This window comes from Hemicordylus capensis, chromosome 9 (genome assembly GCF_027244095.1).
Source record: "Hemicordylus capensis ecotype Gifberg chromosome 9, rHemCap1.1.pri, whole genome shotgun sequence".
NCBI lineage: Eukaryota > Metazoa > Chordata > Lepidosauria > Squamata > Cordylidae > Hemicordylus > Hemicordylus capensis.
This window is the reverse complement of record NC_069665.1, coordinates 16,962,126-16,984,693: the sequence shown is the minus strand read 5'-3', so window position 1 is coordinate 16,984,693 and position 22,568 is coordinate 16,962,126. Positions and strand designations below refer to the sequence as shown.

The window sequence follows — 22,568 nt, the reverse complement described above, 5'->3', positions numbered from 1 at the left end:
GCCCGACTTTGAAAAGCTTACAGCCCCAGAAGCTACTGCACTGCGGATTCCGAGGCGGCGATCCGGTGCACCCTTTCTTGGGAGTAAGCGTCAGCCCCACGGAAATGCAACCAATCGGACTGACTGCACAGATTCGCGGAGCGAGGACGGGGAAACCCTCTCCGCTCCGAAGAACTGCGGCAGCCAGGGAGACGGAGGAAGAAACTTGCACGGATCCTGCTGCGCCGCGAGGAACAGTTTGTTGCAAAACGCTCAGGAGATGGGCACGCGCAAGGCTGGATCTCGGGCACGCACGCAGACACACCCCCCCCCCCACACACACGGGTCTGGGGACTCGACCCAAAGGAAGATGGGCGCCCGATGAGCCTCCGGTTCGGGGCGGGGCTGGGGGGCGTGGCGGGGCAGCGAGGGGAGGCGCCTCGCCCCGCCGCTGCCCGCTGGGCTTTTTGCCGCCCGCTTGCTGCCAGCCGGGCTTTGCTCTGAGCTGCTGCTGGTGGTTGGGGCGCGGCGGCGGCGGCGGCGGCAGGCTCCGGGCACCATGGGCTTCGGGGCGCTGCTGGGGTCTTTGGCGTGGCTGCTGCTGCTCTTGCATCTGGGTGAGTCTTTTGGAGGGGCGCCGCGGGTGGGTAGGTGCGAGCGCGAGAGGGTGCCGAGCCTAGAGCCCGAAGTGGCCCGTGCGCAGACGGGCGTGTGGACGGAGGCTAGCAGAAGCGGAACAAGGCGCGCCTATATGCGAAGTCCGAGGACGCTTGTCAGGGCCAGGTTGGGGGCGGGAGGGGGTGGTGCAAACGACCTCCCGTGGAGAAAGGGAGCAGCGAGGGGGCACGCGACCCTTTTTGGGTCCAGGCGCGAGGAGTGTGCCAGAAGCGGCGGCGAGCCTGAGCCTCTCTAGGCGCGCTGGGTTGGGTGTGAGAGCCGCTGGGGAACGGGCCCAGGATCTAGACTACACTCCCGGGGGAAAACAAAAACAAAAAACGGGACTGCACGTGTGAACGCGGAAGCGCCTGGGTGCGGAGAAAGTGGGCTATCTCTTGCACAGGGTGCCAGGCACGGGAGGTTTCGGGCGGCAGGACAGACGCGTATGTGCATGTTGGGGCTGCCCGGGAGGCGCGCGTGGCGGCATGTCCCGCTATCGGCTTTGACGCGCGTCTTGCGGCTCGGAGCGCTCCGTGCACACGGCTTCGCGAGCGCCTTTTTTCTGTGCTTGGGGCCAATCCGAGAGAGTCGTGCCCGCTTCTCCCCCGCACCCATTCCTGCTAGGACGGAGAGTGCGCGCCGGGGCTGTCTCTGGGCTCGGGATCGGGTCTTGCTCTCCTCCGAGTGTACCAACCTGCTCTTCGTTCCCGATCCCGCGGTGGTTGCGCTCGCGCGTCCTCCGCAACGCCGCGTCGCCCTTTAATCGCTCGCCTGCTGGTGGCCCCTGCTTGGAAGCCCCCAAAGCCCACCTTCTCTCCTATGGCACCAGCGCCCCCAAACTAGCCGCTTATGGGGGTGCATGCATGGAGCGAAAGGATGGAGCCTTTGGTGGTGCAAGGAGGAAAGAGAGGAAAGACTCCCCACCCACCCCCATATTTGTAATGGACTCTTCATCCGTTAAGGTTTTGTCTGGACGGGTCGGTGGAAGAGTATCCGAAGGAAGAGAGATGCTCTTCTTCATCTTCCCTGCATCTCTGTTGGTCTGTGTGCGTTGTGGCGATTTTAATATGTGCTAGAAGGACGGTTGCCAATACTAGGTCTCCAGATGTTCTGTATTTTATTTATTTATTTATTGTTAAATGTGTATGCCAACTTTCATTAAAACAATCCCGAGGCGGTTCATATGACTGATTGATTAAGTGAGTTAAGACAAGACACTGAAAATTATGCAATTAAAATATTAAGCTAAAAATAAAAACAGAGATCTAACTAAAAAGGTTATAAAATACCTGCATAAAATAACCATGCAACATACAAAGAAGCAGCAGAGGAGACAATCAGTTGTTGGACTACAACTCCCATCACTCCCTGCCACAGGGAATGATGGAAGTCATAGTCCAATAACATCTGGAGATGTGTTGGGAACATGTGTTAGCCTGTTAAAACAACACATACACACACCCCGAAAAGTCTGCAGTCACCTTAAAGATTACTAGATATAAATCTTAAATCTGTGTTTGGGGGCAGCGCTATTAATCTTAATCTGAAACACAAGGGTGCAGTGCTTCTGTCTTCTGGGAGCTGGGACGGACCTTTAGCTCTCTTTGGTGGTGGTGTCTGTTTTGGCTAATGGAATTCACTTGCACGGTAACATGCCCCTGTGGTCTTTGCTGCTCTGACGTGTGCTGCTTGGTGTAGCTGAGATGGAGAAATTCCCTGATGTTAAACAGAAGGTTGGAGTGCCCATGTCCTCTGTTGCTTGGCTTCATTTGTTTTTGTTTTGGCTTCATTTGTTTTTTGTTTTTTAAATTACATGCTGCTTTTCAGCCAAAGTTTTCAAAGTGGCTTACATAGAAAAATAAATAGTAAATAAATGGTTCTCTGTCCCCAAAGGACTCACAATCTAAAAAGAAATGGTAGACACCTGCAACAGCCGCTGAAGAGATGCTGTGCTGGGCTTGGATAGAACCAGTTGCTCTTCCCTTGCTAAATAATAAGAGAATTGCTAGTTTAAAAGGTGTCTCTTTGCTCAGTCTGCTTCACTTAGGGAGCAAAAAAAAAGATGCTTCAAGGGGGAGGCAGGTGATTTGCAGCTAGGGTCACACGCTGACTATATGATCTCTTAAATATTTTAAAACTTAAAGCTGCAACATCAGCACATTTTAAAGAGAATCTATTTATGCCTCACAGATATCATAGTCTGAAGATTAATAGTATGAAATACAGGGCAGAGGTCTCTGCCTCTCTTTCCCTCTCCTCACCATGATTTCCCTGGTTTTGTGCCTCTGCCACAATGATGATTTATTGGCCTGAATGTCGATCTTATCAGCTTTGGCCCCAAGGCTCATGCCTTCCATCTCTTGGCATTCACCGGGTGACTTCACACAATCTGTTTAAGCTGTTTGCAAATGAGTTTGTTGGGGAATTGGCTGAGGTGACAAGGGCAAAAGAGAGCTGATTCCTTTCACATGTTCTGGGCTCCAAGTGGCAGCTGGAATAATCTGATAAAGTTCCCCACCGAATTGACCAGAGAGCCTCTAACAGGAATAGGACTCTAAACCAGGGCTTCTCAAACTCTGGTACCCAGATGTTGTGGGACCACAACACCCATCATCCCCCAGCTACATTGATCTCCAGCCATTGTGGCTGTGTGTGGTGGGATATCTGTAGCCTAACAATATCTGGGCACCCAAGCTTAACTCCTGCCCTAAACAGTTTTTTGTGCCTAGAATTGGGCTGGGGTCCTAAAAACGTTGGGGTGGGAATGAAGGGAGATGATTTCTACCTAAAATTGTTAACTGCCATGGTGAGGGAGTTAGAGACTCCTGACCAGTTCACACATGCATGTACATCACTTTACACAGAAAGATAGAAAGCGGCTTTATATCAAGACAGATCATTGGTTCATCTAGCTCTGTACTGTCTACACTGACTGGCAGTGGCTCTCCAAAGTTTCAGGCAGGACCCTTTCCCAGCCCTACCTGGAGATGAGTGAATCGGGGATTTTCTGTGTGCAAGCTTGCAGATGCTCTTCCACTGAGGAGAATATCTTGCAGTGCTTACATGCAGTCGCCCATCCAAATGCAAACCAAGGCAGACCCTGCTTAGCAAAGGGGGCAATTCATGCTCACTACCATGACCGGTTCTCCTCTTTTTGATTACCTGACTTTATTATTTATATTTATATACTAAGACTGCAACAGAAAAGCTCTCAAAGCAGTGGGCATAGCAGAAGAAATGCAAAGACTCACAATCTGAAACACACACACACAACACCAGCCACTGGAGGGATGCTGTGTTGGGCTGGATAGGGCCAGTTGCTTTCCCCTTGCTAAACGTGTATATTAGTCTTGTGTTGAGGTGACACGGTATAGTAGGCTCACAGATTCTTTAAAGATGGATACAATAGAAGATTATTAATAATAATCTTTATTCATCTTTAAAGAATCTGTGAGCCTACTACACCATGTCACCTCAACACAATACTCTTGGATCCTGCAATTTCTGTATAGTCATATGTAAAGTGTACCGTCAAGTCTATTTCGACTCCTGGCACCCACAGAGCCCGGTGGTTGTCTTTGGTAGAATACAGGAGAGGTTTACCATTGCCTCCTCCCATGCAGTATGAGACGATGCCTTTCAGCATCTTCCTATATTGCTGCTGCCTGATATAGTACCAGCGGGGATTCGAACCAGCAACCTTCTGCTTGATAGTCATGCATTTCCCCACTGGGCCGCATCATAGTCCAACAGAGACTTTAAATGGTAGCAGCAAAATAAAGGAACGCTGAGAGAAATAAATTCCAACCCGTGCATGCTAGGAACCCCTCCTCACACCATGGGCATAATTTGCTGAGCTTAAATGCAATGGAAGCTAGGCCAGATCTTGTCCCACTGAATGTACTGGGTGAGGCTGCTGCTGTGTGGTGATGTGTTGATGTGTGACGGGACTTTTTCCACTTGATGGGAGACTTGCTGAAGTTGTGTGTGTGAATTTATCAGGGATTTAAAGGTAAAGTGAGCCGTCGAATCGGTGTCGACTCCTGGCGCCCACAGAGCCCGGTGGTTGTCTTTGGTAGAATACAGGAGGGGTTGACCATTGCCTCCTCCCACGCAATATGAGAGGATGCCTTTCAGCATCTTCTTATATCGCTGCTGCCCAATATAGGAGTTCCCCATAGTCTGGGAAACATACCAGCGGGGGGATTTGAACCTGCAACCTCTGGCTCGCTAGGCAAGTCATTTCCCTGGGATTTGGGGTGAGGCACTCTCCTGCTCCCCACTCCCAACAACCATGAAGCATTTTTACAAGGAAAGTTGAGGTGCTTAGATTCGAATAAACACCCATGAAATGGACATGGCTGCCACAGTTATGCACCTCCTTCAGTAGTACTATGCACCTGTTTACGTAGTACAGGGGTAGCCGCCCCAAGACTCTCCAGCCCTTGTTGCATTACAGCTCCCGTCACCCTAGTCTCAATATATTGCAGCTGGGGGTGATGGGAGTTGCGGTCCAACCGTTGGAGAGAGAGCCTCTGGTGGGCCACCTACACAGTAATAGATTAGCATTGTATACAACCTACTTCACAGGGTCGTTGTGAGGAGAAACTCAAGTATGTAGCACATCACTCTGGGCTCCTTGGAGGAAGAGCGGGATAGAAATGTAAAAATAAATTAAAAAAATAAAATTATGTTAGATTTTACAGCACCTGGACTATTTTTCTTCCGGTGCATCCACACCTCATTTGGGTGGCCCTTATAATAGATTTATTTCTTTTTAATTTAATACTAGCAGTCTTCATATTTAATATTCTCTTATTTTCATTTATTTTTACACTTGTATCCAATCTTCCCCCAAGGAACCCAGAGCCATATACATGGTTGTTGATCCACACAACACCCCGTGAGGGGAGTTAGGCTCTGAGAGAAGTGACTGGCTCAGAGTCACCCAGTTAGTTTCACAGATGAATGGAGATTTGAACTCGGGTCTTCCTGGTCATCGTTATTTATTAGATTTATATACTGCCCAGCCCGAATGGCTCTGGGCAGAAAACCAAACAATATCTGAAATACGTTTGAAAATCCCCAAACAAAGCATACATATTGCAAGGCATAAGTAGTCAATGGGGCTTTTGAAAAAGTCAATATGTCATTGATCCAACTTTCTAATAGAAGAACATCTGTCCAAAAATGTGTCACATCCTGTTAGAGATGAAGGGTCGGTGGATGCTTGTCCTCATATCGGAGAAAGTACCATGTTCGCTTATCTTAGGAACTTAGGAAGCTGCCTTGTACTGAGTTAGACCCTTGGTCCATCTAGCTCTGTATTATCTACACAGACCGGCAGCAGCTTCTCCAAGGTTACAGGCAGAAGTCTCTCCTGACCCTATCTTGGAGAAGCTGCCAGGGAGGGAACATGGAACCTTCTGCACGCAGGTGCTCTTCCCAGAGCAGCCCCATCCCCTAAAGGGGATATCTTAGAGAGTGCACAGATGTCTCCCATTGAAATGCAAAACAAAGCAGACCCTGCTTAGCAAAGGGGACAATTCATGCTTGCTACCACAAGACCAGCGCTCTCATATATTTTTGACCTTGTCATAGTAAGCACCCCTGGTTTCTGTCTGTTGAGAGTGGGAGAGGCATCTGTTCAGAAAGTCCAATAAATAATGGAGGATTTGCTATATATCTGGATTTGGGGGATTAATGCACACTTATCCCCCCCCTCCCATTAGACTAGTAACACGGGCAGAGTGGCACAACTTCGACCCTTCGGCTGTTGCTGGACTACAACTCCCATCATTCTCCGCCGCAGTGGTCAATGATCAGGAACAATGTGAGTTTAATTCCACAACAGCTGGAGGGCCCGAAGTGTGCAGCCCTTTACTATGGATTAGTGGGCTGTCATGACATCCGGAAGCTTTACAGATATGTGAGGGAAATATCTATGTACCAAGAGTGGACTTCTCATCTTCTGGTTGGTTATGTGGGCATAGCCTACCTCAAACGCCTGGTTTTCATACCAGTTTCACACTGTGGCTTCTTTCAAAGAATCCTGGTACCCAGATGTTGGGAATTGTAGTTCTGGACGTGCTGAAAATGGAGAGGTGTTGGTTTTTGAGAACTTCCCTCCTTGGCATCGCCCAGATAGGGCTGAGAGAGACTCCTGCCTGCAACCTTGGAGAAGCCGCTGCCAGTCTGTGAAGACAATACTGAGCTAGATGGACCTAGGGTCTGACTCCGTATATGGCAGCTTCCTATGTTCCTAAGATTCTGAGAGGGAATGGCTATTAAATCAGCTTTCAGCCTGTGGTGTAGAGATGTCATTCCTGTTATAGCAGGAATATTTTTTTTCTCCCTTCATAAGAAACTGAAGAGCAGGTTTGTGCACTTCAGAGGTGTGTGTGTCCTTTTTATTCAGCCTTGGGATCACCAGCCTCTCTCTCATATCTTCCTCATAGTGAGGCTTGTAGAAGTGGTGAAAGAGCTCTCTTGGTCCTTGTAGACATTGGGCAAGGTCCAGACAAGTTAGTCATGACTAAGCACCATTGGAATAAATGAGATGTGTGTGTTTTGAAGTTGTTTAAAATATTTAACCTCTGATCATAAATAAATATATGTATGTAATGAGATGTGTTGGTTATGACTTTTAAGTTCCATTAATTTCAGTGAGACTTAGTCATTAGTCTGCATCCTGCCCACCAATCAATCAGTCAATCAATCGATAGGTGCCAATACGCACAGGAGTTGGCATGAATGGAGGCATGCTGGAAACTATTTTTTCCATCCTCAACTGTGTTATACTTGTGGTTCTGCCTGGGCAATCCTGGTTTTGGCCTCTTTTTGGCACGAGATATTTGGGTACTATCCGTACTGACTCCCCTCTTTTCTCCCTATTGCCTATCGAGAGGGTATCTCTCTTAGCCACATTAGCCCATAATACACAAGCCTGCTCTTTGTCAACATGGCAGATTTGTGTCAGCTCTGCATAGGTTTTAAACGGTTGATTCTACTACTATTTTTAGTGTTCCTAGTTAGGTGTTTTGCTTTATATACTCTGTTCTAGCCACTGCTTTTTCCATTCTATATATTCCACATTTATATGCTAAGAATTTCATAGCTACCCTCTTCTCTTAAGGATAGAAGCCTAGTATTATATTATAGATTTATAGTATTAGAGTAGTAATTTTAAAGTAACATAGTTTAATGGTTCCATAATTTGCTTTTAATCATGCTCTAGCTTATGCTGGTCTTGGACCATAATAAAGATGATTTGACACAGGTCTGCTCTTTCTCTTACTGTAAACTGCTCAGAGATGCCAGTTTTGTCTGGTATACAAATATGTTAAATAGTAATAATGCAGGGTTTATGGAGCCCAGGAACCAGCACCCTCTGCAGCGTGTATGGCTGCTGTACGAACACCCTGTGAGTCAGTGCCTTGTCCAGAGCAAAGCACATGTAGACGAACAGGCTCGATTCTGAACCGAAAAACCAGTTCAGAGGGGCTTTTTCAGCGGTGTGCAAAATTCTGTTATTTGTCTGGAACTTATCTTTTGCTTCAGGACAGAGAATCTCCCTTTAAAAGGTTTGGTAGGATGGGGGCGGTTCAGAAAACCTCTTCGGTGGAATTTCTCCTCCAACTTCTGAGTTGGCATCTTTCAGGAAGAATGCACTTTACCATATACACTTGCTTTTAAGTATCTTCCATCACATGTCAAGCAATGGTTTTGGAAAAGCTTTGATTATCTCTGGTTCTTCCTCCTCTTAAGTTGGAATGATTTGCTGCAGACTTTATTATTATTATTATTATTATTATTATTATTAATTCTGTTTCTATACCGCTCTTCCAAAAATGGCTCAGGGCTGTTTACACAGAGAAATAATAAACAAATAAGTCCCAAAAGGGCTCACAATCTAAAAAGAAACATAAGATAGACACCAGCAACAGTCACTGGAGGTACTGTGCTGGGGGTGGATAGGGCCAGTTACTCTCCCCCTGCTAAATAAAGAGAATCACCATGTTAAAAGGTGCCTCTTTGCCCAGTTAGCAAAGTTAGACTTTTCACTTTCTTTCTTGGGCTGACATCAGGTGAGGATCTTAGTGCAAAATGCTTCACCTATCTCTGCAGTAGATCTCAAGTAAACCTTCTCCTTGGAGTGTGATGTGTAAAAAGCCTGATTTATTGGCAGATAGCCACGATTAGGATATTTCAGGCCTTTTCTCTGGATTTTCAGCCACCTCTCCAGCTGTTGTTGGACTCCAACTCCTATCATCCCCAGCTGCAAAGGCCACTGTGACCGAAGGTGATGGGAGGAATAGTCCTACATCATCTGCGGATCCAAGTTTGGAAACGCCTGCATTAAATGTTACGCGAGTTGCTGCTGAGTACTTGTCACTGATTTTCAGCTATAGAGAAATAAAAGCTGGTTGCACATGCAAATATTATTAGTCATGGGATTGCTAAGAGTGCATTCAGTTATCTCTCCCCCCCCCTCCGCATGTTTGAAATCAATGGCAAATTTCCCATGTACTGTAATGGAGCAGGATTGTCCCATAAATGTTTCACATAGACAACACCACTGACTGGCAGAGGATGATGATGGAACGGTGAAACATTCCAGGAATGAGGAGCCTTTCTTCATATCCCGGATGCATATCTAAACTCGACACACCTTAGGGCTTGTGACTCTCAAACAGCTCTGATACTGCCTTCCAGAAACAGGTTGTAGCACCTTGAGGGGTGTCTCCTGTTCAAAGGGGGGAAAGCTGATTTTTCAATGGACACATGGAAACCCTGAGCATGTCTCAATACCCCCTGTGGTCCAGTATCCCCTCTCATCTTTTCCATCTGTATGCGGAATGAGTTTTGTTCTGGGCGGCAGTATCATGGCAACGTGTGCACACCCGAATACAGAGTAGGACATAGGAAGCTGCCATAAACTGAGTCAGACCATTGGTCTATCTAGCTCAGTATTGTCTACCCAGACTGGCAGCGGCTTCTCCAAGGTTGCAGAGGGAACTTGGAACCTTCTGCTCTTCCCAGAGCGGCTCCATCCCCTGAGGGGAATATCTTGCAATACTCACATTTCGAGTCTCCCATTCATCTGCAACCAGGGTGGACCCTGCTTAGCTAAGTGGACAAGTCATGCTTGCTACCACAAGACCAGCTCTAGATAGACCAGTCTCTGGACAGACCAATGGTTTGACTTGGCAAGAGACACTCACAGCCCTACTTTTGGAACCTTCTGCATGCAAGCCAGAGCAGCCCCATCCCCTAAGGGGTCTACCTTACAGTGTTCATACATGTAGTTTCCCATTGAAATGCAAACCAGGATGCGCCCAGCTTAGCAAAGGGGGCAATTCCTGTGTGCTCCCACAAGTTTGTATGTGGAGTCCTTGAACTGGAATGTGACTTTCACATGATTGATTAATGCTAATCTCATGGAGGGAGTGTGGGCTCAGAGCCTCCTGCAGATGTTGGCCTACAACTCTCTTAATCCTTGGCTATTGGCCACTGTGGCTGGATTATGGGAGTTGCCATCCAAAAACAGCTGGGGGGCCTAAGTTGAGCAGGCCTGGCTCAGACTGACATAAGGCTTGCTGCCTGCCGGTGTTAGACTTCCTGTCCTGGGCTGGCGCTGTGTAACCAGGATGTGACCCTGAGGAGGCTGCTGCAGAACCTAGCAAATGGCTATGGGGTACAGGCACCGAGGGGTCGTTTGCTGTGACCTTGGATCTCTTATTAGGATTTCCGTGATTGCAGGGTTGTTGTTTTTTAAAGGCTTCTAGCCCTCACCACAGATATAAAGTTAAATGGGGGGAAATACAAAAAGGATTAGAAACAAAGCCATCGCTGCCTATTTATTGTTATGTATATGTATATACCGCTTTAATTTCAACCATCTCGGAGCATAGCAAAAAGATGGCTCCCTGTCCCCAAAGGGCTCACAATCTTAAAAAGAAACATAAGGTTTCAACAGCAGCAACTGGGTGGGATTTTTTTTGCTGGGGATGGAAAGGGCCAGTTGCTTTCCCCCTGCTAAATATAAGAGAACCACCACTTTACAGGGTGCCACCTTGCCCGGCTAGCAGGGGCAATTGTTCTCCCCCCTTTCTCAAGCCATACTTACGGATGAAATGAGGATTCCAATTCACCTTCGTGAATGTGAGACGGAGCCCATTGGCTGGTAGATTTTCCAGAATCATAACCAGCTGGGATCTAGTTTCTGTGCTGTAAGATCTCTAGGGCACATTACCCTCGTGCCGACATCCTGGCGAATGAGCCACCAGTGAACGCAGTGAGAGGAAACTCTTCTCCAGCTGCCTGCACCATTGGAAAATCTGTCCCTGAGCAGTGGGGGAAAGAGATGCCACCACCCCGGCGTGTGCCATCACAGCCATAGTTTAGAACATAACTCTCTGGCACCAATAGTCAGGATGTCAGCCATGGGTCTTGTGGATTGCAGAGTAGCAAATTATTCATTTCAATCAATCAATCAATCAATCAATTAATTGCATTCACTCCGGCTCTTTTCAAGGACATTGCCAGAGATGTGCGATGGAAAAATGCCCTGTACATAATTTTTCCATTTCTAAACTTTCTACTTAGCGACTTGAAAAACTTTTCAGATGTAGTAAGCGGGAAATTACTATGATGGAGGGCTGTGTGTGTGTGTGTGTGTGTGTGTGTGTATTTTGCTGAATAAACAGGTCAAACAGGTCAAATTCTCTGTTTGGTCAATGACTGTAAATAAAACTACTACTACTACTAACATGCCAAATCAGATCATAATATACTTAGGGCCTCAGGAAATTTTGTATAGTTTGTTTTTTTGAGTGGGGGAAAGCAGTGCAAACTTTATACAAATGAGCAAGAAGTCTACATGGGAAAGTCCCGTGCCGCCGCCCCCCCGAAAAATTGTATTTAAAAAATTCCAGAAAACTCAAATCTCTTGGATTTCTGGGAAAGCTGGGGAACACGAGAGCCTGTTAATACTTCTAGGTTTTTGCAAACCTGTGCACACAACACAACCTGGCAACACGGATGAACTAACCATGGGGGGAGGCACAGAATACACTCCTTGCTCCGGGTGCTGTTTATTCTAGGGCCACCCCTGTTGAGGGGGGCAGGGGTTCTGCCTTCCATGCCAGCGTTTGCTTTCCTGACTTGTGAACCTTCCCGTTGGGAGTGGTGCCCAAGACTCCTGCGCCGCTGGGGAATCCAGATTTGTGCAGCCTGCCTGGTGCCCTACAGGGGATTTGGCGAATGATGCTCTTGATCTAGCCCTTTGCTCAGCCCAAGTATGTCGTCTTCTTGGACTTGGCGATTGCAGCAGTTTGCAAGCTGGAATTGGCGGGGTGTGTGTGCGCATAGCTTGCACACTGTCTTCTTGGGGGCTGCTTCTGAGGAGATCCCATTATCCCCAAGGCTGGCATTTCGCATCTGGCTTTCCCTCTTCCTGCTGCTGTGTTCGGAGGAACGGAGCAGCCCAGGGATGTGTTTGATCAGATGGAACTAGGCCAGCTTTCTTAAAATATTAATTGGCTTCCTCTTCTGCTGAAACACCTTACGGTGTTTCCTCTGTCGGCTTGGTGTAGGCAAGTATCCTCCAGGGCTGCTCCCCCTGCCCGCCAGCCAAGACGGAGACAGTTCAGCATTAGCTTGCCTCTGTACTCAGGTTGGCATCTGTCCCAAAGGGACTGCCGGTTGGTGTGCCAGAATTATGTATTTGTTTTGTTTCAAACCTTTCTGTACCATCCAAACCTTGCCTCTCTGGGCCGTTTACAATTAAAATCATTTAAAACGTTAAATTTTTAAAAACATTTAATTTTAATGACTGTGGCTACTCTTCCAGCCAGCGTGTGAAACAGGTCCTGGTGCATTACAGAGAGAGCTGTCAGCGGATGAAATCGTTCTTGGTTCGCTTATCGTCTGCCTTCCAACATCGCAATTACATTTTAAATAGATTGGCCCATTCCCACAACTTCCATATAGTGGAACATAGGAAACTGCCATAATACTGAGTGAGACCATTGGTCTAGCTAGCTCAGTATTGTCTACACAGACTGGCAGTGGCTTCTCCAAGGTTGCAGGCAGGAATCTCTCTCAGCCCTATCTTGGAGGTCTTGGCATCGTATTGTATGCTTTGGTAGTTTGTTGGTTCAATAAAAAAATCTTGTCCTATATTTTTTTTAAAAAAATCTTGTCCTATCTTGGAGAAGCCAGAGAGGGAACTTGAAACCTTCTGCTCTTCCCAGAGTGGCTTCATCCCCTGAGGGGAGTATCTTGCAGTGCTCACACATCAAGTCTCCCTTTCATATTCAACCAGAGCAGACCCTGCTTAGCTATGGGGACAAGTCATGCTTGCTACCACAAGACTAGCTCTCCTCTCCTAAAGTGCCTTTTAAAAATATTGGAGGTGAATGAAAGCACTTGGTGCTTGTATTTTAGAGTCTCCACTCAACCTAGGAAGCGGCCTTTTGCTCCTTGGTCCACCTAACTCAGTATTCTCTTCACCGACTGGCAGTGGCTTTCCAGGGTTTCAAGCAGAGACGTCTTTCCCAGTCCTATTTGGAAGTGCCAAGGATTGAACCTGAGACTTCTTGCATGCAAAGCAGATGCTCTGCCCATGAGAACTGGCAGCAGAAGTGTTGGGCATACACCCTCTATGCATGCACACACACACACACACACCTTTCACTGAAATAGCAACTTGGGAGGTGGGAGGCAGAAACCAAAGCAGATGCTCTTCCACCGAGCTGCTCCATTCCCTTGTTAGAACAGGTCAACTTCAATTTATGTTCTCTTATGATATTGTTAATCCTTACCTTCTTTCAAGAAACTTAAAGTGGCTCTTCCTGATTTCTTCCACACAGCTATTTTATCTCCACAACAACCCTGCAGGGTCGATCAAGCTGAGAGAGTTACAGGCCCAGCGCTACCCAGTGAGCTGCATAGCTGAGTGCAGATTTAAACCCAGGTCTTCCTGGTCAGTAAGCCACCTAATGGTGCAGCAGGGAAATGACTTGACTAGCAAGCCAGGTTGCAGGTTCGAATCCCCACTGGTGTGTTTCCCAGAATATGGAAATATTTCCCAGAATATGGGAAACACCTATATTGGGCAGCAGCGATATAGGAAGATGCTGAAAGACAACATCATATCAACTGCGTGGGAGATGGCAATGGTCAACCCCTCCTGTATTCTACCAAAGACAACCACAGGGCTCTGTGAGCACCAGGAGTCAACACCGACTCGATGGCACACTTTACCTCCCTGGTCATAATCCAACATGATAACCATTTCACTGTTCTGGCTGTCTCTTAAACATTTTCTTTTTCATTCCCCTATTGAGAACCAGCAGGGTGTAGCGTATTATGCTTGGATCAAATAAGAGAGCCAGTGTGGTGTACGGAGTGTTGGGCGGAGACAAGGAGTGTTGGACGGAGTGTTGGACGGAGACAAGGAGATCTGAGTTCAAATCTTCGTTCAGCCATGAAACTCATTGGGTGACTCAGAGCCAGTCACTTCTCTCTCAGCCTAACCTACCTCACAGGGTTGCCGTGAGGTTAAACATAGCCATGTACACTGCTCTGGGTTGCCTGGAGGAAAAAGCAGGATATAAATGTAGAAATGAATGAGTTCAAATCCCCACTCACTCTCACTCACTTTATTGTTACAGACACAGACCAGTACATTAAGTAAAAGATTAAAGGAGCTTAAAATACATTTATATCTAAAATTGGAAAAGTTAAGACCACAGTAATTCCTTATTAACCAATCGCCGGCGAGTACTAATAGCAGCAGCACAGTATCTAGCAACAATATTTGTAAATGTAAGCAAATCCCCACTCGGCCATGAAACTCACCAGGTGAACTTAAACCTGTGTGGTGTGTGCATGCGTGTGTGTGTGTGCGTGTCAGCCTTGCTTACCTCAGGGTTGTTGTGAGGATAACAGGAGGATATCCCATGTACAATGCCCTGAGCTCATTGGAGCAACATAGGAAGCTGCCATATACTGAGTCAGACCATTGTTCTATCTAGCTCAGTATTGTCTACCCAGACTGGCAGCGGCTTCTCCACGGTTGCAGGCAGGAATCTCTCTCAGCCCTGTCTTGGAGATGCTGCCAGGGAAGGAACTTGGAACGTTCTGCTTTTCCCAGAGCAGCTCCATCCCCTGAGGGGAATCTCTTCCAGTGCTCACACATCAAGTCTCCCATTCATATGCAACCAGGGCAGACCCCGCTTAGCTAAGGGGACAAGTCATGCTTGCTACCACAAGGGCGGGATACAAATGTGAGCAATAGTGAATAATATTGGAATGCCAAATGGAGGTAAGAGGCCATCTTGCAAAAGAAACGTTTTGAGTGTTGAAATTTTTGCCCCTTGCAGTGCTGTCCGAGGAGCCAGTGAGCGTGTCTGGCCGGAAGTGCAGCACAATCTACAAGGGTTTTGCAGAGTGCCTCATCAGTCTCGGGGACAGCATGGCCCAAAGTGTTCAGCAACAGCAGGGCGGTGGCAGCAGCATCCAGGAACAGCAGGAGCTGGACACCATCTGCAAGTGAGTGCAGAGTCCTCTTGTGGTTGCCTTGGCCAGGAATATTCACCAGTGAAAGCTCAGTCTGAGTAGACCAAATGGCTGGCAGCTGTGATGGAGGAACGGCCCAGATCCATCCATCCTCCTATTAAATGTGATCCTATCGCAGGGCTGCACAACTTTAACCCTCCAGCTGTTTTGGGACTACAGCTCCCATCATCCCCGGCAGCCACAGTGACCAGTAGTCAAGGATTATGGGAGTTATAGTCCAACATCTGCAGGAGGGCTGAAGTTGTGCAGCCCTGATCTGTTGTCAGAAGCGAGTGAGAACAGACAGAGATATCAGGTTGGAAGTTTTCTCTGGGGAAAACTTCCCATACTTTTATTTTTCCATAGAAGTTTTTCAGTTTCTAAATTACTTTTCACAAAGCTCTGAACTTATTTCAGTATAACATTTAAGCCACACATAAACTGTCTTTGTTGATCCTCCCACCACCATAGTCAAATATTTCAGTTTAGCTTCTTGGAATACCTTGGCATACAGCATGGGAGATTAATAGGGTGGCGTTTTCTTCTTAAGTATGGAGGCCAAATAATGTGCCAGTCTGTTTTGAGGGATCTGGAAAATTTGCATAGTGAAATTGATAAATTTTTATTAGTGTAAAAATTATTCAATTGAGGTGCCTGTATGGGAAACGTTTCTAGAAAATTTTCCAATTCAAAATTTTCTGGAAACTTCTTTCTGGAAACTGCCCAGAGACTAAAGTTTTGGGCGATATAGAAGTATTTTAAATAAAATAAATATTTTAAATAAATAAATCTCTGAGAACATATTCTACTTGTTTTATATGTGTGTGAGATATGCTTGACTAACAAGCAGAAAGTTCCCAGTTCGAATCCCCGCTGGTATGTTTCCCAGACGATGGGAAACACCTCTATCGGGCAGCAGCGATATAGGAAGATGCTGAAAGGCATCATCTCATACTGCCCGTGAGGAGGCAATGGGAAACCCCTCCTGTACTCTACCAAAGACAACCCCATGGCTCTGTGGTCGCCAGGAGTCGACGCCGACTTGCGGGCACACTTTACCTTACCTTTAAGCCGCAAAAGCAGAATGCAACCCGTTCACCATCTTAATTCCCCCAGTGCCTAACCTTGACTCAGCTAGCCTTGCTCCAGAATGAGGTTGTATTGGGGCCCGGTGTTGGGGGAGCTTAAAATGGTATGTGTGCGTTCCAGCCTCTCAGTGCTAAGGAGACTTTATTTACTTCTTTCTCATATTTTCTACTTATTTATCATAGATCTTCTCAGGTTGCCCTTTTCTCGGTCCCTGGTCTCAGAGAGGTCCGTAGCACTAAGGCCCCTGGAAGGGCTTTCTCGGTGGCTGCCCCCTGCCCCTTCACTTTGGAATTCTCTCTCTCTCCCCCACTCCCGCCCCACCCCAGTTTCGGTCTACCTCCTCCCTTTAAGGCGTTTGCCCTTTAAATCTCTCTCTTTTTTAAAAGTCTTGGATGCTGGTCTTGCCTTGTACACTGCCCTGAGTCTGTGGATTGGGCGGTATATTAAATCTTTTGATTAATAAATAAATATTTCTATACCACTTGACATGTGCATCCCTACGCAAGTTAAAATGCAGCAAATATTAAAATGGGATAAGTGATTAAAACAATGATATAAAACCAATAAAAAAATTAACAGCCTGAGAAAACAGGTGCATCTTAAGGGTCTTTTTAAAAATAGCCAGAGATGGAGAAATACTTGATTTTACCGCGGAGAGCATTCCATGTAGCAAAGTGTAACAGAGCTTGTTGAGTTTATTGAACCAAGTTACTCAGGTAACTTATCACTTAACTATTGCCAAATCATAAACAGCCCTACTCTGAATGAAAGATCATCCTAACAGGAAAAAACGGTCCCATGTATCCAGTAAGAAGTACAGACTGTAAACCAATTCGTCTACAGAACTGATGACAGACATGAACATTTTAAACTCTTAACACAAGCTTATACACAGATATACATACAATACATCAGGGGCAAGAACAAAGACAATGCATATACACACAAATCGCAACATTCCAGAGCCCTGGGGCAGCCACAGAGAAGGCCCTGTCCCGAGTAGCCACCAAACTAGCCGGTGGTAGCATAACCAGACCTCCCCCGAGTTTAAAGCCAGGTTGCACAACTTCAGCCCTTTAGCTGTTTTTGGACTACAACTCCCATAAACGCCAGCCACAGTGGCCAGTATTCAGGGATAATGGGAGCTGTAGTCCAGCATCTGCAAGAGGGCCAAAGCTGTGCAGCCCTGCTCTAAAGGGACTCCTCCCACCCAGGGTGGGGTGGAGTGAAGCATTGGCAGAGGGGCTTTATGGGGCACCGGACCACTTGCCAAAGGTGGTCACATGCTAGGCTTGTTCATAAGACTTGTGGGTAGAACAAGTGTCCACCTTCAGGAACTGTGTGTCTCTTGGCCTAACCTACCTCACAGGGTTGTTGTGAGGATAAATAAGCTAGCCGTGCTGTGCATGGCCACAGAGTTGGAATGCTGCACAGAAGCACTGGCCTGCAAACGGAGGCAGGCCCCGGATCCCATCCCATCCCCCCCCCCGCTTTTTAGTAGGGGAGGCATCATGGACCCTGGTAATGCAGAGTCTTCTGCCACATCCCCGGCTGAGGTGTGTTCTGTGGAAGTCTTGCTTGGTCCTCACTCAGATCCCCCTTTTTCTGCAGATCCTGGGATGACTTCCACACCTGTGCCAGCCAGGTGTTGTCCAGCTGCCCGGAGGAGGCCGCCAACATCTGGGAGTCGCTTCGCCAGGAGTCCCGGAAGATCCAGTTCCAGGGGAACCTGCACGACCTGTGCAGCTCCCACGCCCAACCCGCTTCCAACGGCAGGGCTTCCGATATGGATGAAACCAACAAGGAGACCTTGCGGGCGGCAGCCTGGCTCCCTCGGCCCAGCCTCTTGGGCAGCCTGGCCCTGGTGGCTCTGCTTGCCTTGACCCCCTTCGCCTAGCCTGGGCCCAGGTGTGAGGAGGCCCTCCTCCGATGCCGTATACCGCGGTACAGACTGGTGGTCCAGCACTCCTCTGCTCCTGGGAAACAGTTTGGGGCTCAGCGGTTGGGAGTGCCATTGGGCATGGCCTGATGTCGGGGTGGGGGGTAGCCTGGTCGGTGGGCGGCCAGGGCCAGGAGGCAGTGGGCTTGCTTCCCCAGGATCCGTTGAGAGAAGCTGGGTGGTGCTCCCTCTTGACCCCATCTCTTACCTGCCAGCACTCCCGCCCTGCCCTCCCACTTCCCCAACCCTCTGTCTTCACTGCCCTCCTCACTTCTGGGCGTCTCTTTCTCCAGTATGGTTGCCCTCTGTCTGAGAAACCATCTCTCTAGCAATATTGTCTCCAAGCCACCTCTCTTATTTCTATGTTTGTTGGTTTGTTTTGTTTGATTTATATACCGGTGAAGGAACATCGCAGAAGGAACAACGTTATTGCAGAAGGAACATCGGCCAAGCCCATTACTTGCAGCCTCCTTACAGAGTAGAGCTGGTCTTGTGGTAGCAAGCATGACTTGTCCCCTTAGCTAAGCAGGGTCCACCCTGATTGCATTTGAATGGGAGTCTAGAAGTGTGAGCACTGGAAGATATTCCCCTTAGGGGATAGAGCCGCTCTAGGAAGAGCATCTAGGTTCCAAGTTCCCTCCTTGGCAGAATCTCCACGACAGGGCTGAGAGAATCTCCTGCCTGCAACCTTGGAGAAGCCACTGACATTCTGTGTAGACAATACCGAGCTAGATGGACCAATGGTATATGGCAACTTCCTGTGTTCCTATCCTTGCCAGGCACTGGCACAACTGAGATATCCAAAGGTGGCAGTGTGGATGTCCAGAAGACAGGCATAACCGCCTCATGGAGCTTGCTAGAATGGAAAACTGGGCTGAAACCAACAAGATGAAATGTGATAGTGCAAAGTTCTGCACTTAAGTGGGAGCGGGGTGGGTGGGGAAGAGGTATAGGATGTGGTATAACAGGTAGAATATATGGAAAGGATCTTGGGATTGTAGTTGATCACAAACTCAACATGAGTCAGGAGTGTAGTTCAGCAGCAAAAAAGGCGAATGCCATTGTAGGCTGCACTAACAGAACCACCATTTCCAAGTCATGAGAAGTAATAGTTCCACTTTATTCCACAATAGTTGGGCCTCATCTGGTGTACTGTGTCCAGTTTTGAGTGCCACACTTTAAAAAGAAGGTAGGTTTTGGTTGAACATTGGGAGAAACTTTTTAACAGTAAGAGCAGTTTGACAATGAAACCAGCCACCTGGGGGCGGGGGAATTCTCTCAGATGAAGGTCTTCAGGCAGAGACTGGACGGCCATTTGTTGGCCCAGAAGGCCCCCTCCAACTCAGATGCCAAATGGCATCAACATCTCTTGGCCCAGGTTACTCCAGCCTTTCCCATCCTGCAACTCTGCGTGTGTCGTGCCAGGTGCAAGCACAGACACACCTGACAACACGTGAGCATTGGAGGGTCAGTATTCTGCACACACATCAGCAGAAGTGTGCACATGACTCCTTCCTTGGCAGTATATGCCTCTTCTCTGTACTGCCTCTTCTGCTCTAGAGGGACATCTCACTGGACTTCCCTGAGCACAAGGAGCAAATATTCATTTCCACTTGCTTGTTGCTCTACCCCTCCCCATAGAGCCCTCCCATTTTTGGTAATTTATGCGACAAATATATGCAAATATGATGAATATGGATATACCGCTTTCCCACAAAAGTTCCCCAAGCAGTTTACAGAGATAAATAAAAATAAATAAAGATTACTCCAAAGGACCCACAATCTAAAAAGAAACATAAGATTAGACGCCAATAACAGCCACTGGAAGGATGCTGTGCTGGGGTGGATAGGGCCAGTTGCTCTCCCCCTGCTCAATAAAGAAAACTGCCACTTTAAAAAAGGTGCCTCTTTGCTCAGTTAGCAGGGGCCTTAAAGGGTGTAACTTCTACATTAAATTCCTTCCCTGTGTCCAGGCATGCTGTCCACCCACTGGAAACAGAGGGCAGGGGAACTGGCAATTGACAATTAAACTGGCATCTGCTGCCATATTGCCCGACTGGAGGATATGCATTCTCTTACCCTTCACAAGGCCATAGCATGGGTTCACCTGTCCTTTTCTTTATGGGTGGTTGGGGTTGGAATGTATATGGATCTTGTCCAGTTGACTGGAGGAAGCTTCCCCAAGGAGGACTTTCAGGGATGTCTTGCCAGTATGGCTCCGTCTCCATTCAGACAGCACCTCTGCTCCTGTCACACATGTACTTGTTAGCTGACTTGAATAAGAAATGGGTGAGCTCTGGAAGTTTGGGCCTGTCTCCCTTCTTCCAGCATTGGCTCTTCAAATGTATCTCTATATTTATATTAAAAGGTACTTTTACATTTGCCTTGTCCTGTCCTATGTTTAGCATGTGCTTCATACCAGGTGCTGCCGGTTGCATTTTTGCCTGGAAAATCTAAAGTGCTAATTGCACTTGCTTGGAAATCTGCATTTCCCAATAAACACATTTGAAGTTGCAGTGGAAGATGAGCCATGCCTTGCAGATATGCTATGCCTTCATTGGACTAATCTTTTAAAACTACGTTTTTGCAAATACCGTTTATTAGCAAGATAAGCCCTACAGAAGTGTGGTCTTGCAGCACACTATGGTCCAGTTCAGACAATCCAACTATGGCTTCTTGGATTGAAAATGAACAATTGGGTTGAGCACTTCCTCCTCCCTTCATGCACCTGGCAGAATTGAAAACTTCCTGATTTGTTCCTTGGCTGTCATGGGAAACCATAGTTTCCCATGACACCTGAATGGGAAACGGGTTTGAGTGCTTTTTACAAACCATCTTGATTTCCTGGGTGGTTAGTGCTCAAACCACCACTGAAAATGTTTTGATTTGCCAAACCACAGTTTCGTGGTTTGGATGTGATGGGAAACTGTGGATTAATTGGGATGTTTTCAGTTTATCTGGGCACCTGAGAGGAGGAGAAAAAAGAAAGGGAGCTTTCAAGCTCATTTTTGTTCCCCTGAACCAGTCCTTAATCTACTAAAATCTTTCTACCAAATCTTAGTTCACTTCTCTCTCAACTTCATAATGTAAGTCTTACTAAATACTGCTATTTGTATATAATACTCAAGGCCTGGAGACCAGGTTTCTTTTAAACTGGTTCTCACAAACGTAACAAAGATAGTTTACTGGGAAATCTGAGATTTGCGAGCTGAAGGTGCTTCTGCAGAGCGAGTTACAGGACCCCTGGAAAAACGGCCATGTCAGGTTGCCAACACACCAACCCCACATTTAACTGAGATTGTTAATCTAGGATCTGAAACTGGCTTGTCGATCTTGGTTAAATTTCATTCTGGCACACTGCCAGCCTGACATCACCATCATACAACCCATTCTGAGAGGTACAGGTCAAGTTGCTTTCTTTATTTGCAAAACTTCTATACCTTCAACTCTTGTGGGCAAACAGTGTACAATACATTCAAAATGATTTCAGGAACAAAGCCCAAGTTTTGACTAGATTTTGGTTGTTTACAGCAACAGCAGAAAGGCAGTACAGGATGGGTCTGAACATCTGACCCATCAGTGGCACCCATCCGTGACCACATCAGTGGCAGAACATCTGCTTAACATGCAAAGAGTCCCAGGTTCAAACCCCAGCATTTTCAGGTAGGACTAAATACCGAGCCAGATAGGCCAGTGGTCTGACTTGGTCGATGGTAGCTTCCAGTGGTCCTGTTAAAGTTCCCAAAAGCCTGATGGGACAAGGCATTATTTGCTTATTTATAGATCTCTGGCAGAAAGATTAAATGGGCATGCTTTGAAGAAGTTGGGCTTCTTTAACAGCTGAAACAGGAGAGGAGAGCTGGTCTTGTGATAGCAAGCATGACTTGTCCTCATAGCTAAGCAGGGTCTGCCCTGGTTGCATATGAATGGGAGACTTGATGTGTGAGCACTGCAAGGTATTCCCCCACGGGATGAAGCCCCTCTGGGAAGAGCAGAAGGTTTCAAGTTCCCTCCCTGGCTTCTCCAAGATAGGACAAGATTATTATTTTTTAAATAGGACAAGATTTTTTTATTGAACCAACAAACTACCAAAGCATACAGTACGTTGCCAAAGCACAATTATATACAAAGTGGTTGTTTGTACATCATATATCTACAAAGATTTACACACAAGGATTTGGAAACCCACAGGGTTATAAAGTATATGCAGGCAGTACTGTAACTAGGGGATGGGGGATTACAAGGCACATCAGGTAATCCGGGGGTGGGTGGGTTACGTCCAACGTCCATTTCCATAATTTGTCCCATTACTGTTTAGAAGAGATACACTTAGCTTTTT

At 47.1% G+C, this 22,568-nt stretch overlaps 1 protein-coding gene across 1 annotated transcript; it reads left to right on the top strand.

Annotated features, from left to right (window-relative positions):
• Nucleotides 1–420: 420 nt before the first annotated feature.
• On the top strand, nt 421–20,608 carry NRN1L (neuritin 1 like). The gene is made up of 3 exons (XM_053270500.1): nt 421–596; nt 15,027–15,195; nt 17,902–20,608. The coding sequence occupies exons 1-3, from the start codon at nt 539–541 to the stop codon at nt 18,185–18,187; spliced, it is 513 nt and encodes a 170-aa protein (XP_053126475.1). The 5' UTR covers nt 421–538; the 3' UTR covers nt 18,188–20,608.
• Nucleotides 20,609–22,568: the final 1,960 nt, after the last annotated feature.